The following is a 14,957-nucleotide window of genomic DNA, read 5'->3' on the forward strand; positions in this document are numbered from 1 at the left end:
CAAAGTTCAATGGTGAAGTGGGGGAGGGAGATCAATGTGATTTGTGAAGAACAGATCACAAAAATAAGAGCATTAAAGATGGGAAGAAGAAATATATATATATATAATATATATAAAAAGATCATTACTATCAGCAAGTGAAGTGGCTTTCATTTTCAGTAGAGTAGATATTTTTCATCACTTCAAAATAACCACTGTTTCAAATCTGTGGTGAATTAGCTGCAGTACTCTTAAATGTAAGAGAACACTAACTTGACAGAAGTATGCCAATGGGCAAATATTTGTCTAGACTGTCAGTGCACTTTGTACCCAATTTAGGCCTTGTCTCTACATAGACTTAAATCAGGAAATAATCTTAAAGSAGAATAGGTATTCCTATGATTTACTTTAGTAGATGTTCTTGTTCTGGAATAAGAGAATCAGAGAGATTTAATTAACAAGTTAATAAGAATAGCTATTCTGAAGCTATTCACCATGTTGACATGAGCTTTAAGAGCAATGTTCTTGGTATTTGTTTTTTCAATCAACTCAATTAGAAACTATTATAAACCCAGGCTTAGGAAAATCTCCATCAGCATTTAAAAGCATCATTTAGACTATGTTAATCCAGCTATATATCAGCTTCAGTCTTGATTCACTTCTCTACACAACTGTTTTGCAGTATGGTTTCATCAGAAGGCTCATACTTGKACCTATGTGTTTCAGCTTCTGTCTGCCTCCTATTTTATGGAAACTGGATAGCTACTGTCACTAGAAATTGCATAGTATTCTATAACCTCATGCTTGGCATTTAATCCATGAATTTTTCTCATGGGCTGCTCCCAGGAACCAGCAGAACCTCTTTAAACTCCTAACAATCAAAGAATTCTTGCTCAACCAAACAAAAAGGTCCGGTTTAATAGCCAGAAAAACATACTTGCTTCTTAGTAAGTTGATAAAAATAATACATAAACACAAGTTTAGCATCAGTAGTAGTAAGATTACCAGCTACACTACCTTGAGACAGCCAACTAGATAAGCTTTCACAGAACCTGATCATATTGTCAGGAAAGAATTAAGAATATCTAGGGGCAGCTCTAATACTTTAGCTAGTGAAGTTCTCAACAGAAAATTTTGTAGTAGACTGGTGTACGTTTAATACAACTAAAGGCTTAAGGGAACAATACGATACAACCCAAAAAAAAAAATACACGCTATTCATAATCACAATAACATGAATAAGAGAAGAATATTTAGTTGTGATATGTTGGAAGACAGAATAAGCAGCTGCTTCTTTGTAGTTTTCTCCTACATGCCTGCTTTCAAGTTCAGCCCAAGTTTGTACATATCCATCTGTATGAGCTTGGGGAAAATCAGCAAAATCCCCACTGAAGACTAAAGCACAGGTGCACAAATATACAAGAACTCTGTAACAAGTTTGAGCACTACTAATAAAAAAAAAAATATGGAAATTTCTTAAAGAATGTAACATGCAATTTTTACACTGAATTAGACCTCCATACTATGATATATTTTCATGTCATAAGACAGAAAAACAAAGAAAGATCCTGGCAAGATTTCTAAGTTTTTAGTGAGTATGAACTCAACTATGTGCAAGGGAAGAACCAACCATAACCCTAGTCCTAACCTGTAGCAGAGGACAGGACTCCCAGATACCAATGTGTACCAAGATGTGGCTCTATCCTGACACAAGTCGTCAAGCTACCTCTCYGGCTGGAGCAGTATTCTGGTATTCTGGTACAGATTGGCAGGCCCTCAGATCCCTAATCCTAGCCCCTGGCACTAACCCTATCTTCAGCACAGGACAGAACTCCGGTTTTCTAACACCTGTTGAGGTACAGGCCCCATTCTGACACCAGCCTCACTCTTGGCTCTCCCAGGAGAACAGTCGTCTAGTACAATTCCAGCCTCACCTCCCCACCCTGCCCCCATTCCTAAAATAAGAGCCAACCCTGATAATATCAAGCAGCTACAGCAATAGGCAGAACTCAACAAGCCAAAGTCTCACAACACCTCTGTTTTCTGTTATGGTTATGCAGTTTCCCTATGCTCTCACATATTAAACTTAGCACCCCCAAAACCCCAATCTTGAAAATGGATGTTACATTTACAGACATAAAGGAGAAAGATATGTTCCCAGAGGTCTTACTGTGATTATTTTCATCTTGCAGCAAATCTGCAGTAGCTTGTTTAGATTACTGCTCATGTACTGGGAAAAGTCTCTGAAAACGTGTCTGACAACGAACTTGCACAACACGTCATGGAGATGGAACATCTGGAGCCTCAGCCAAGTTAAGCATGCCTTGCTTATCACCGTTAAGGCAGTTTTCATGCAAAAATAGTGGAAGGGATTTCTTTGGATGATAAATAACAATTCAGATTCCAGACACCATCTATGAAACTTATCTAGCAGCTACTTCTCATCACTTCCTGCTCTTGGCACAAGTCACTTCCCAAGATAGCCATTGACAAAACCAGTGACAAAAGAAAAATCTAATGGCACAACTAAGGGTCCAACCATAAGGGTCCTCCAACCTTATTAATTTTAATTATAATCCTGTTGCTTCCTCTCAAGACTTACTAGAAAAAAAAAAAAAGCTTTGTTCTTTTCTTACATGTCTTAGATACATACATGTCTCAGCACATGTTGTTGCCATCAGCAAATCGTACTTGTCAAGGACTGAAGTTTAAAAAGCCTTGACAGGCAATGGAGATGTGATTTCCCTACAAAATCATGCAACTCCTCCAAAGGACAATACTTCTATTGTTAAAAGTAATTCATGAATGCCTTTTTGGAATCGCAATGAAATCCGTTCTGCTCTTGCAATACCCATACTCCTTCTAAAAGCTGTTCGTAGGAATGTGAGAAATGCCCTAACGGTTCCTCTAACTCAGTACTTCATTTGCAACAGTAGCAATAGCAGATGCTCTCTAGAGAGAACATAGGAGCCTGGCCACACTCTCAATTCCATTCCCCTTGTACTTCCACAGGATCCAAAACTGCTGTTATTAGGAATATCAGAAAGTTGTCTAGAACATGTAGACAACCTGCTGAAAAGCTAGAAAGCTGTCCAGAAACCATTTATGGTCTCATTCTCCATTAATTCATCAACTTTGAGACTGCCATCTGACTTCTCAAACTCCTGTGGCAACAAGCTCCAGAAGTTAACTACCTGCTGTATAAAGAAATATTTTCTTTTACCTGTTTTAAACTGATCATCCACTAGTTTTACTTAGTGTCCCCTAGTTCTTGTATTGCAGGATTTGGCAAACAAACAGATAAACAAACAAACCTTCAAACAACACTTTCTACATCAGCTTCTATGAGCTTTCCCTGTTCTTTGAAGGTGATCTCTGCAAGTTCGTCAGGCAACTGAATTTCTAATCAGTCACTTCCACTAGCTGGCAAGACAAATTTTGTAGGTGCACTCCCTGTAACTTATTAGATCCCTCAACAAATTTAGTTAAGTAGCATGCAGCATGTAAGTATCTTCTTCATAAATCAAGGCAATTCATACCACAACTCTGAAAAACCACATTTGTTTGTTACTCAAGGCTTTCCAAAACATTTGTATCTTTAATGGCTCAGCTGATCAAAAACACCCATGAAGGCTAGCATTGCTCTGCTATCAAAAAAAAAAAAAAACAGTAGGGAAAATAACATTATATGATCAATTATTGTAAACTGCCAACTTCAGACAGCCAAGCTTTAAAGTGAGAAAGGATGACATACCAACATACCAACAATGAAAAGCTGCAATCTGCAGTTTTATAATGAAGTAGTAATATGAGTGGATTTCTAAAAATAATAAATAAAAGAAGATCAGATTCTTTTGCCTTCAGATATGTTAAGGGGCCAAAGGGCCAGCCAGCCTAGACAGGAATCTGAACATAAGGATCCTGCTGAGGGAAGAGAAAAAGTACACTGTGGATAGCATCACAGTTATAAGAAAACTCACAGGATTCAAGGAACTACTGTGGCTGGTGCAGTAAAAAAAGCAGACAGAAAAACCTGAAAAGACTCATGGAAAGAGATTGTGGAAAGGGAGAAGTTCTTTAAAAAGATTCATAGAACACCTTTTCAAAACTGCAGTTAATATATCTGAGCACTAGTCAGTCCTATGGAGGTCTGGAGCTCCGTGCAAGTCTCTGACTAGGCACTGGCAACGACCCAGAAAAGGTCCTTGTAAACATGGTTCCCACAACATGCCTCTCTAGAGTGCCTAACCAAGCACAAGGTACTCTTCAAACTCCAGCTGTTCTACCTTCTCCTGTTGTAACATATGCACTACTCAGAACATGTCGTCAGTGGGTTCTCTAGAAATTGGACAGTTTTTATGAACTTGCGGGGAACAACAAATTTCTGGAGGTACTGTTCCATGGGAAAGAAAAAGATGGTTCACAGAGAGGGGAAAAAAAAAGTAAAAAAAGACAGTAGACTCCAATCTAGGACTGAGACATCCTAATGTCCATACAGCACTACTCTGAGCCGTAGAAAAAGGAGAAAAAGAGAGGTAACATAACTGGGAAGTATCACTAACAGCGAAGCTTTCATTCTGCTGCCCAGTGTTCAGCATCATAATTAAAAGAATCAAAACATGAATTATAGCTTCCATGCTATATTTTTTTCTGAAGTTGACCAAGATTTACTTGCCATTAGCTACAGAACTTCCCTGCGCTACTTCTGCAGTTTTTACTTGTACATATGCACAAGCTTAACAAAATTCAGCGTAAAGTGACCGAGGCTGCAAACTACATGCAAGCCAATGAAATGGCACCTCAGCTTCCAAGGCTGTCAAATCTGATACATCTTGCTAAATAAATCAACTCTTAACAAAGCAATTCATAAAATTAATCTTGCAAATTATTCCTTATTAGTTACTAGCCCCCATACTGAGGTTTACAAAAACAAAAAGTGGAACACACTAGTTCAGCTTGCTATATGACATCTCAAATCGAGCATGCATTAACAATTGATCAGTTATTAAAAATCACAATATGCAGCAATAATGATAGCACATAAGGTTTCCTCAATTCTTCATAGCTGCTCTCAGCCTAGGTCAGTATCTTTTGTTAAAATGTTTTCCAGATGTGTGAATCACTAAGAAATCTGTCCATCTGTGTATCTGTCCACTCCATATGGAAGATACCAGCACAGAGCTTTATAAACGTAGCTCAGGACACAGCAGGCCATAATGACATACTCAATGCTCAATACACTGAGATAAAAATGATTTTGGAAACAGTGGCATTTTGCCTTCAGATTTTGAAAAGTATGCTCCACCACTATCTCTGAAACTCCATGTCATCTCTGTAAATGATAAACATGCTCCCTAAACTCAACATTTCTCTCCTGCACTCTTTAAATGTCACTGTGAAAGAGATCTTCTCAAAATATGGTGTGCACATTATTATTACTTTCCACATTGGGAATCATGAATTCTCTTAATTCTTTAAGGCCAGCAATACCAAAGAAGATAGTACACTGTACAGACAGTTAACACATTTACAGTTCTTAAAGGGAGGGAATGGAGCAACTGTGCAGATAGCCCCATTGCAGGTTGGAAATACCATTCTCCAATATTTATCCATAACATCTGTCGGACATTACTTATGGGCAGTCAGCATCAGGAATCAGCATTCCCAACAGCACCATAAACTGACACATTATCAACAGCTGAACTTGCCAAATCAAACTGCTTCACTAAGAAAATGTAGTCATCTTGAACAACCATTTTTCAGCAGCCCATATCAATCACTATAGAAGCAGGATGCTATCTCAATCACAACACTAGAAAGACGGACACTTAAACAGGTCCCAAAAGCCTTGCTTCCTAATACTGCTCTTTGGAAGCCATGTTTGGTCATCCTAGGCTTACAGAGTAATGTGAACCTGATAGTGTTGCTTTTATTTTACAGATCCCTCACACATTCCAGACCTGTTATATTTTTCCACCCCATCAGTGCATGAGTATTTTGGGAACTTCTGAAAGATCTTAATACATSTATTTCAAAGAAACCTACGGAGCATAGTAAAATGCCCTATATCATAAACATGGGGCTATAGTCAGGAGAGTTCATCCAACACACTTGAGCTTTTGACCGATGCTACAGACTCAAAAAGCTGAGCAGCATTCTGGGCTGACAAAGACACACGCAGTCCCAGCATCAAAAAGGAAAAATAAGTAAACTCACCCTTTACTACAATATATCTCATAAAAGGGCCTACCTATGCACTGATGGACTTTACAGTGCAAGTATGCATCCCTCTGCTTTTCCACACTGAGAGCTAAAAGAAACCGTGTAGAGGATGAAGAGCAGTTTGCCTCACTTGAGGCACAGCTATCAGCGTACACAGTTGCCAAATTTGTGCCTAGGACTAGCTCACCTTAACCATATGGATTTAATCTAGATAAAACACAAACTGAAACAAGATGCAAATCTGTCCTTAAATTAGCTCAGAAGATACAGTCCTCGAGGACTCAGTAAAGTGCATGAAATTAGGCAATTAAATAGTTATTAAAATATGTTTTAACACATTCAGATGATCAATGTCATTTCTTATGTAATCATCGTTCCGCTCATACTTAAGCTGCCTCACTTACTAATAAGAGTGCTGACAACATGCCAAAATCATTTTAACATTATTTCCTGAATCAGAAGGTAAGTTAAGATGTGATTATTCATTATAACAGAAATAAAATGACTCCATACACTGTATTTTGCAACAGATTAAATTATAATATCTGTCATTTCTCAAAGTTGGAAAACTGATTCCCTTTTCATTTTTGAAAAAAAATTGTATGTGTTTTGTTTTATTGTTGTAGGTAAATAGTTGGAGAGAGTGCTTATATTCAAGTTTCGCAAAGAGATTCTTGTTTACCTCTGGATTATTTTCAATAAAGTTTTCACTAAACAACAAACTGAAAATCTCATCACCATACATATGAAATATACTGGCTCATTAATGAGGAACATTCTGTCGTAATCCCCAGAGAATTTTTGGTATTTGCCTTACTTACATTTTATATGCTTTTATTATTTTTTACGAGTAAAATATGAGTAAAATCCCAGCATAATGAAAATCATTCGAAATAAAAATATTTTTTCATTTGATTAAGAAAGCCTACACTGTCAAGTCYAGTTAATAAGTTTCAGACCAATCTCTTACCCAAAGAGGACAGTCATGTACCACCAATCTGACATTTCCAAACACAYAGGCTTGATATTCAGTAAAAAACGGATTTCTAATGTGATTGGCAGAATTCAGCAACAGACTGCTTTCGGTCTCTGATATAAGAGCACTTCTCCCTAGATAGCTCCAGATCAGACTTGACTGCTGATTGTCTTCAGAAAATCCATCTCTTTCATTTCCAAAGGCTACAATATTAACAGACCTAAAATAAGAGTAATAAAGACATAGCTGTGTTAACAAAGATCAACAAAAGGGATAAGAAAAAAAAACTCTTTAAATCAAAACACATTAATCCTTCTGAATCCTCTTCTTTCATTAGATTTTAACACCCCCAACAATCAACAGCAAAACACATACATGATCTCAAATCCAATAGCACGGTGAGAGCAAAGTGTAAAAGAAACCTGGAAATGCTGCCTGCATTATAAATCCCCAGCTTGCTTGGCTTTTTATTTGTCCGCTTCCATATTCAGTCTCACTGATGTAACTTCCAGAATTCCTGTCGCATATCCTCTTGTATTTGCAATGTGTTCTAATTTCTTGCTCAATGCTTCAGCCCCCACAAGTCAACGAATGCAACTGCATGTGACAGTAGCAACAGCACAGATGTTTGCTACTGTGCTAATCTGCTGCTACTGTAGGTGAATTCAGCATGTAAACTGAGCAGCAGGCAGCTCAGTTACAGCCATTGCATCCTGACGTCAGTAAACTCAGTCTAATAGCATAATACACGCAATGGGGAGGGAGATTCGATGTTTCTGCAGAACCAACATAATGCAGCCAGGTCAGCAAGAAGAGACAAAGGCACTTCAGCAAAGCAGCATCTGACAGCACTGTCGGTATTTACATGGTACGCTTCTACTGCTGCTGTGCAAAAAAACCCCAAACATAAATACAGAAAATCGCTGCCAGCTAATCTGCATTAGCAATGTGCTGAAACATACCAAATGAGAGAAAAGCAGTAAAGGACAGTCTCAGTTAAAGAAGAGAACAATGTGAGGTAATGAATCCTCTTAAAGTAATTCAACCTTTGTTTTGTTTAATAATATTTAAATTTTTCAATATTAGGTTGATACGTTTTTAAATACCCATGTGCTTTTTTCAGTGTTATATTGCTTTTTGAAACACTGTTTTGAAAGGGACAATTTTAAATTATAATAAAAGAAATACAAATACAATTTTATCTGTGGCCAAATTCAGTCTAAATTGTATCTTCTCCATCAGCTATCACTATACACATTAGAATTAAAAATAGAGTCAAAATACTTTGGGTATATTATGTGATAAAAGAACACTCTCCCTATTATGCAAATACATTCTGCTGTTAATCCCACAGGTAAAGGTACTAAATTGTGTGAATTCACTTAACACGGGTCTTGAAAAGACAATCAACAGAATAATTAACAGACTGACCTTTGCCTTGCAACAATCCATACTCTTAGAAAGGTACTATTCCACTATTAGTAAGACGACAAGCTACATGTGGGAAACTATCAACTGATATTACTGCTGAAGTTTTATAACAATGTGGTATTCATTAGCTGGATTATTTTTAAAAATCATAAGCATTAATATCTGATGTATGCCAATGAAGTCAAATAGTATTTTTTTACTTTTTTATTGTAAATACTATAGGACTTACTGTAAAACAAACCAAACAAAACATTTACTAACAGTCATTTCCCTTTCCTTTGTTTTACCACATTTCAGATTCTACCACTTTTCAATCCAGCTTTCCTTAGAAAACTAAAAGACAGATGGGGGGGATTTTTTTTTTTTTGGGGGGGGGGGATATCCAAAAAAAGCTTGAATCCTTCTTTCTTAGGTGATTCAAACAAGAATAGGCAATCAAAGGAAGCCCCTGCTTTTTCCTCAGATGATCCTCAGACTGTGATGCATTGCCTTCCACATTTAAATTCTTCAGTAGTGTCCAAACACTGTATATATGTTTACTACATTAGAGCCAACATACTCCTTCAATCGCGTCCATTAATTCCTCTTTAAAGAGGAATAAATATAGTCCTTGGAAACGTTAAGTTTGAGCAGAGGAACTGGGGCTTATAATAGTCTAAACTTCAAAAATGAGGGAACATTCTCTGAGAGGAGAGTTCTTTAAAACACTAGTGAACATAACCTATTTTAGCTAAAGCAGAAATCTGTTGCACCCATAAAGGCAGAGGCACACTAAACAGGTTTTACTTGTTTTGAGTCCCGACATAAGCACACTAATTTAATATAACTGTATACACATTTCCATACTCAGTAGTCCAGCAAAAACAGGTCACAAGCCTTATGCTAACTGTGCAAGGTCCCAGTCCTGTCCTGTTTGGCTTGTTATCAACATCTTAGGAGAAGTTGCTGCGGGAACTGGAGTTTGATAATGTCTTCCGCTATATAATTTAAGTAGGTGATAACAGCAAAAGCATGATAAATATGGGCACAGGTTGAAAGCAGAAATCCCAGAGCCATAAACAGCCCACTTATGGTCAATTACTGGTCATTGAAAAAGCACAACCTTGAGAGCTTGGGAAAAGTTGCTCTTGCTTTAAGAAAGGAAAAATCAGCTAAGCAAGTGGGGGGCGGAGGCGGTGAGGTGGGGAAGCAGCTGAGCAACAGGCTAAGACACCTGCAGAGGCCTGGGAAACTAACCTCCAACACATCTTTCAGTACTTAGGCTACAGGGTAGAGGCCAAGGGCTGGGAATTGTCTAGAAATTCATCTGTCTTATAAACAGATAAAATCCTAAATTGGGGAAGGGGTGGGTGGGGAGAAAGAAGTCACCTACTTCGGTGCCAGCTCCTGTTGTCGAAGAGCTCTCAAGGCTGGCTACCTCCACAACTAAGACCAAGCCTGGAGCAACCAGTGCTAACTTTGCATCATCAGCTCTGTGGTATTTCATACTCACAGCTAATTTAGGATATAAACATGAGTGGCTGACTGCTTTGTAGTAATAATGATTGATAGTGTGCAAGAACTAAAACATAGTAATAGTGATAATGACGAATAATGTGCAAGAACTAACTATTAGCAAAGAGTATATTGTTAATGAATGCCAGTCTAGCAAAGTTTTGTTTTAAAATTTAAAACTAGTCTGATTTATCAGTGTTCTAAACACTGCCATCACAATCAGCTCTGATTCCCCAACTGAGATAGATAGATACATAGATACATACATACACACACACACACACACATATTCAGTTGCAACACCAGGAAGGGAACCGAATTGGTAAATAAGGCAGACCTAGGGAAAGTGACTCAACTGATACAAATTCCAAATGGCATAGCCACTTGTTCTAGACCGAGTCCCACCCAAAGAGTGAGAAGGCCTGGGGTACTGATAGAGCTGGAGAGTCACAGAGAAAACTTATTTTCCTCTCAGTCCTTCCTTGAACCATCTGGGGAACTAATCAGAACTGCCAGAAGCACTAATTCTGCAGGCAGTGTATTCTGCACACAGTGGATGTGGGATTCATCTCACCTGATACACACCACTTAAAGCTTCTAGATTAAAATACTGTACAATGTTAACATAGTTATGTAACTACTTTAACAACCAGAAAACATAAAATAACATTTAAGTATGAAAATAGGATGAAAATACTGCCTGTTCTTCTATGTAAGTAGGTCCATAGCCCCATTTTTTCCTCTGCATTGCTGAGTGGTTATATAATGCATTTCAAAAGAAAAAGGAAGTTAACTGTTCCATTGCAATAAACATCATGAACTGAGAAGCTGCTTGGCACCTCTACCTCAGATGCAGTTATGTGGGCACTGCAAGTGAAAGCAATAAAAGATTGTTTAACTAAAAGAACAGAATTGTAAAAGACTGCTTGACTGTTTCCTATTTCGCAATCTGGAGGCTGAGTATCCTAGGATCAGCAAACACTTCATCCAGCAGCTATTTGCCACTACTGCTGACATACAAAGACAAAATTACAGAAAACAGAGACAGTCTTTGACAGGATTCAGAAAACAACGACATATTTGGTCTCATGCATTTTAATACTAGAATATTATTACATTGTTTCAAATTATTTCTCATGAAGATTTCCAGTGACTATCTCAGCCAAAACAATGAAAAGAAATATCTAGTCTTTGCTGACAAAAGGGTAATGCCATTTTCTATGGCAAGGAGAGAACTGCAGCCAAGTCAGCGAAAAAGATCTCCTCATCATGGAAGCTGTAGTCTTACTTGCACTGATTCAAATATGACTAACTGTCCCTTATTTTCACAAACGTGAGGCAATTCAATGCTCTTGAATTCAAAGTTGTCGGCAGTCCTACCCATTCATTGATTCTGTACATTGATTCGTTGATTCTGTGTTGATTTGTTGATTCTAATTCTGTTGATTGATGGAGCAGAGCTTCTGCTGACTTTATTAACGGCACTGGGTACACAAGAAATTAAGTGTATTGTTCTAGGACAGGTAAATTTTCAAGTTGTTTTTAAAAGAAGACAGAAGATCACTTCAAATAACAGTAATATTATTGGTGAATAGAGTTGTTTTCTCCTAATGACACAAAATACWATCTTTCTTAGGCTTGATTTTATTGGTGTTTGTCTATACTACAGAGATTGTTGCTATAGGTTCTAACAGCCAAGATGTCTCACATAGATAAAGTATAAACCAACAAAAGGAGCTTTTCTGTTGCTGTTGTTATTTGTCAAATTCAAGCCAACAAAAGCACAGTGGGAATAAATGATGGCATACTGGTAAGGGTTACTAATATTTTTCAGTACAGTACAGCCATGCCAGGAAAACTTTGTAGGGTTAATCTGACTTGAAAGCACAGTTCCACATAAATACTTAAGTGGCAGAGTGTATTCAAGAGATTGCACAACCACTCCCTGCCAGAGCATAGTGTCCCTCCAACCCTCAGGGTTGTAGTGCAACAATTCAGTAAACCCTGATCTGACTATACTGTATCAAAACCATCACCACAAATGATGCATTGTATTGATCCAGTATGAACTCATTCTGTTGGTTCAAAGTCATTTAAAAATATTGGTGGGTTAACTTTGTATCAGCTGTACAAGCTGATTGGACATAAAACACAGTCATGTACAACAATTTAGCAGTCCTGGGTAATCCGGAGTGCACAGATCCAGTATTAATGGTAACACAGATAACCATAGTCTCAGTATGCCAACTCAGCCATTTGAGTAGTTACATTTGAATGGAATAAAATACAAGACATAAAAAATGCCCTGTTGAGTCAAGCTACTGTTCCATCTAAGCAGCATCATATCCAAGAGCAGCTACAGGAGAGGCTGTTGAGGGAAGGCCTGAGAGCTAGGCTGCTGTCTGAAGTCCATTCCCCTCACACTCCTCCAGCATCCACAGCTATTGCATTATGGAAGTTAGAGGGTGCACCCCTGCATAGCCACATAAGTATTTGTTTACAGACCTGTTGTCCGTAAACTTGTTTAATCCCTTTTCCAGCATGCTGGTATTGCCTGCCCCCAGAACCTCCTAGGGAAGCAAGGTCAGCAAGTTTACCACTCACTGGGTAAAAAGAATACCTGTCTGTTATAAACCATCTCCTACCAGTTTCATCAAGTGGCTTCTAAATCTAGGATTGCAAGACGTGGTGAATAACAGCTCCACCTTTACATCAACTACCACTTTCACAGTTTTGTAAACCTCAATCATAACCCCCACAGCCTTTGGCTCCCAAAACTGAAGAGCCCTACAGTTTTTAGGTTCTCTCAGTAAGGCTGCTGCTCCATGCTCTTGATCATTTTATATCTTATTTATCTACCAAAGATCATTTATCACTCTTTCAGTACTGTGAGGTCCTTCTGGAGTTTCTCAGCATCAGCACCTGACTACCTGAAAAAAAAACTTAGCGTCATCTGCAGACTTGGAGTTTTCATTGTTCACTACTTTCCTCAAGTCACTAATGAAGACATTAAACAAAACCAATACAAATCCCAGGACATTTGTAGTATGACTGTAGAATCTCCATCCTTGAAGGCATTCAAGATGTGATCGGACAAGTCCCTAAGAGATCTGAACCTGGTCTGAACAGGGRGTTGGACTAGATGACTTCCAGAGGTCCCTTCCAAACTGAATTATTCTATGAATTGTCTCCCTTCTGAAGTGTGACCATTAAGCCCTATCCTTCACTTTCTAGCCTTGAACCAGCTTTCAGTTCAAAAACCAACCTCTTGCCCAATCTTGTGGCAACTTAGTTTCTTTACAAAGCTTAATAAGCTTTACAGAAAGCTTGTCAAATGCTTTCTGGAAATGCAAGTGGATTATTATATTCACAGAATCCCCTTTATTCACATACTGCCCTTCCTCCAGATTCCAGAAGGTTAGTGAGGCAGGCCTTCCCTTTACAGAAGTCACATTGACTCCTTCCCAGCAGGATTGTGCTTATCCACGTCTTCTTTATTATAGACTTTACCATCTTATCAGAAATGATACCCAGTCTCACTGCTTTGAAGTTTCCCCAGATCTCCTCTAAAGCAGTTTTTGTACATAGGGGTGACACTGGCAACCTGCAAGCTTCTGGCACAGTGACAATTTGTAATGATACATTACAGATCTTAGCCTGCAGTTCTCCGGTTTCTTATCTGAGTTTCTGAAGAACACTGGCAAATGCTCTCCAGTCCTAGTGACTTATTAACATCTACTTAATCTATTTGGTCTAATATCAATATCAGATTAAGTAATGCAATAGTAACACAATATTAAATCAAAGGTATGAAGGGAACTGGAAATGATCTGATGGAGGAGAAGAAGAAATAAAAAAGAATGTATATTTTAACATAAACATGATTCAGGTTACAGCAGAACAGAATTGTGAAAGCAGCTACAGATCTGTGAAAACCTAAAAAATGGCATGGATAATTAATGGACTAGAAGCCAGCTCTGTTACTGAAAAAGCTCAGTATAACAGCTGCCCTCCAAGTTGTCACTTCAGCAGTAAAAGGCACAAGTTTCCAGACCATAAGCATCATCTGGTGCATGCATGCCTCCAACTTGCAGCAATGTTTTAAAATACAGAGATGAAGGGCCAAAGCACTATTAAATGCTGTGTAAGAAGACACACCCATTCACACTGATAAGAATGCACAACTGTAAAGACTGATGTACAGATGCACTTTAAAATTGGCATACTTGTAGCAAAATTTATTAATTGTATTACCACGTAGGTCAAAGTATTAAAAAGGTAGGTTTATACTTATTTATAGCTGTTTTAGAAACAGAAACAAGCACAACCGAGGAAAAATAGGTTTTAGAAAACCAGTTCAAACCAGACAGCGCTCTGCTGGCGAAGGACTGGGAGCGCCGGGAGGCCCGCGGGGCATGAGCTCGGTGCCGCGGCTTGCAGCGCTCCCCGGGCCCCAGCGCAGCACGCAGCAGAGCTCCGCTGCGGACCCCGTCAGCGAGGGAGGCCTCCCGTCACCGGCCGCCGGCAGCCGTGGAGGAACGAGCAGCCCGGAGCAGCGGCCCGCACCCGGGCGACGCAAAGGCGACAGCCACCAAGGAGGAAATGCTCCGCGAGCAGCGCCGGCCTCCGCCACCTCTCACCCCTCCCCGCCCAAGCGGAGCCTCTCGGGAGCCCGACGCCCTCCAGTTACCTGCAGGCAGCGAACATCCCCGAAGACGCAGGCACGACGGGCCAACATCCACACCGCCTCGCCGCGCTCCGCCGCCCGCTGCCGGGCGAGGCCTCACGGCGGCCGCACGTGCTCCGCCCCTCCCACCCCGCCGGGGCGGGGCGTAACGGTCCCAACGGCCGGCCC

General features: G+C 39.3%; 1 protein-coding gene across 10 annotated transcripts in view; it reads right to left on the reverse strand.

Annotated features, from left to right (window-relative positions):
* RHOBTB3 (Rho related BTB domain containing 3) overlaps positions 1-14,957 on the reverse strand; it is a 67,038-nt gene that overhangs the window by 27,591 nt on the left and 24,490 nt on the right. For 9 of the 10 annotated variants that reach the window (XM_026083483.1, XM_026083480.1, XM_026083487.1 and 6 more), the window contains one exon: positions 7,172-7,397. In XM_026083483.1, coding sequence (XP_025939268.1) covers positions 7,172-7,397 — 226 coding nt within the window. Of the gene's footprint in view, positions 1-7,171; positions 7,398-14,792; positions 14,850-14,957 lie in introns of those variants that run through there. The other variant, XM_026083488.1, reaches the window with a different exon arrangement.

The sequence above is a fragment of the Apteryx rowi genome, unplaced genomic scaffold (genome assembly GCF_003343035.1).
Source record: "Apteryx rowi isolate R43461 unplaced genomic scaffold, aptRow1 scaffold_603, whole genome shotgun sequence".
NCBI classification, from domain to species: Eukaryota; Metazoa; Chordata; class Aves; order Apterygiformes; family Apterygidae; genus Apteryx; species Apteryx rowi.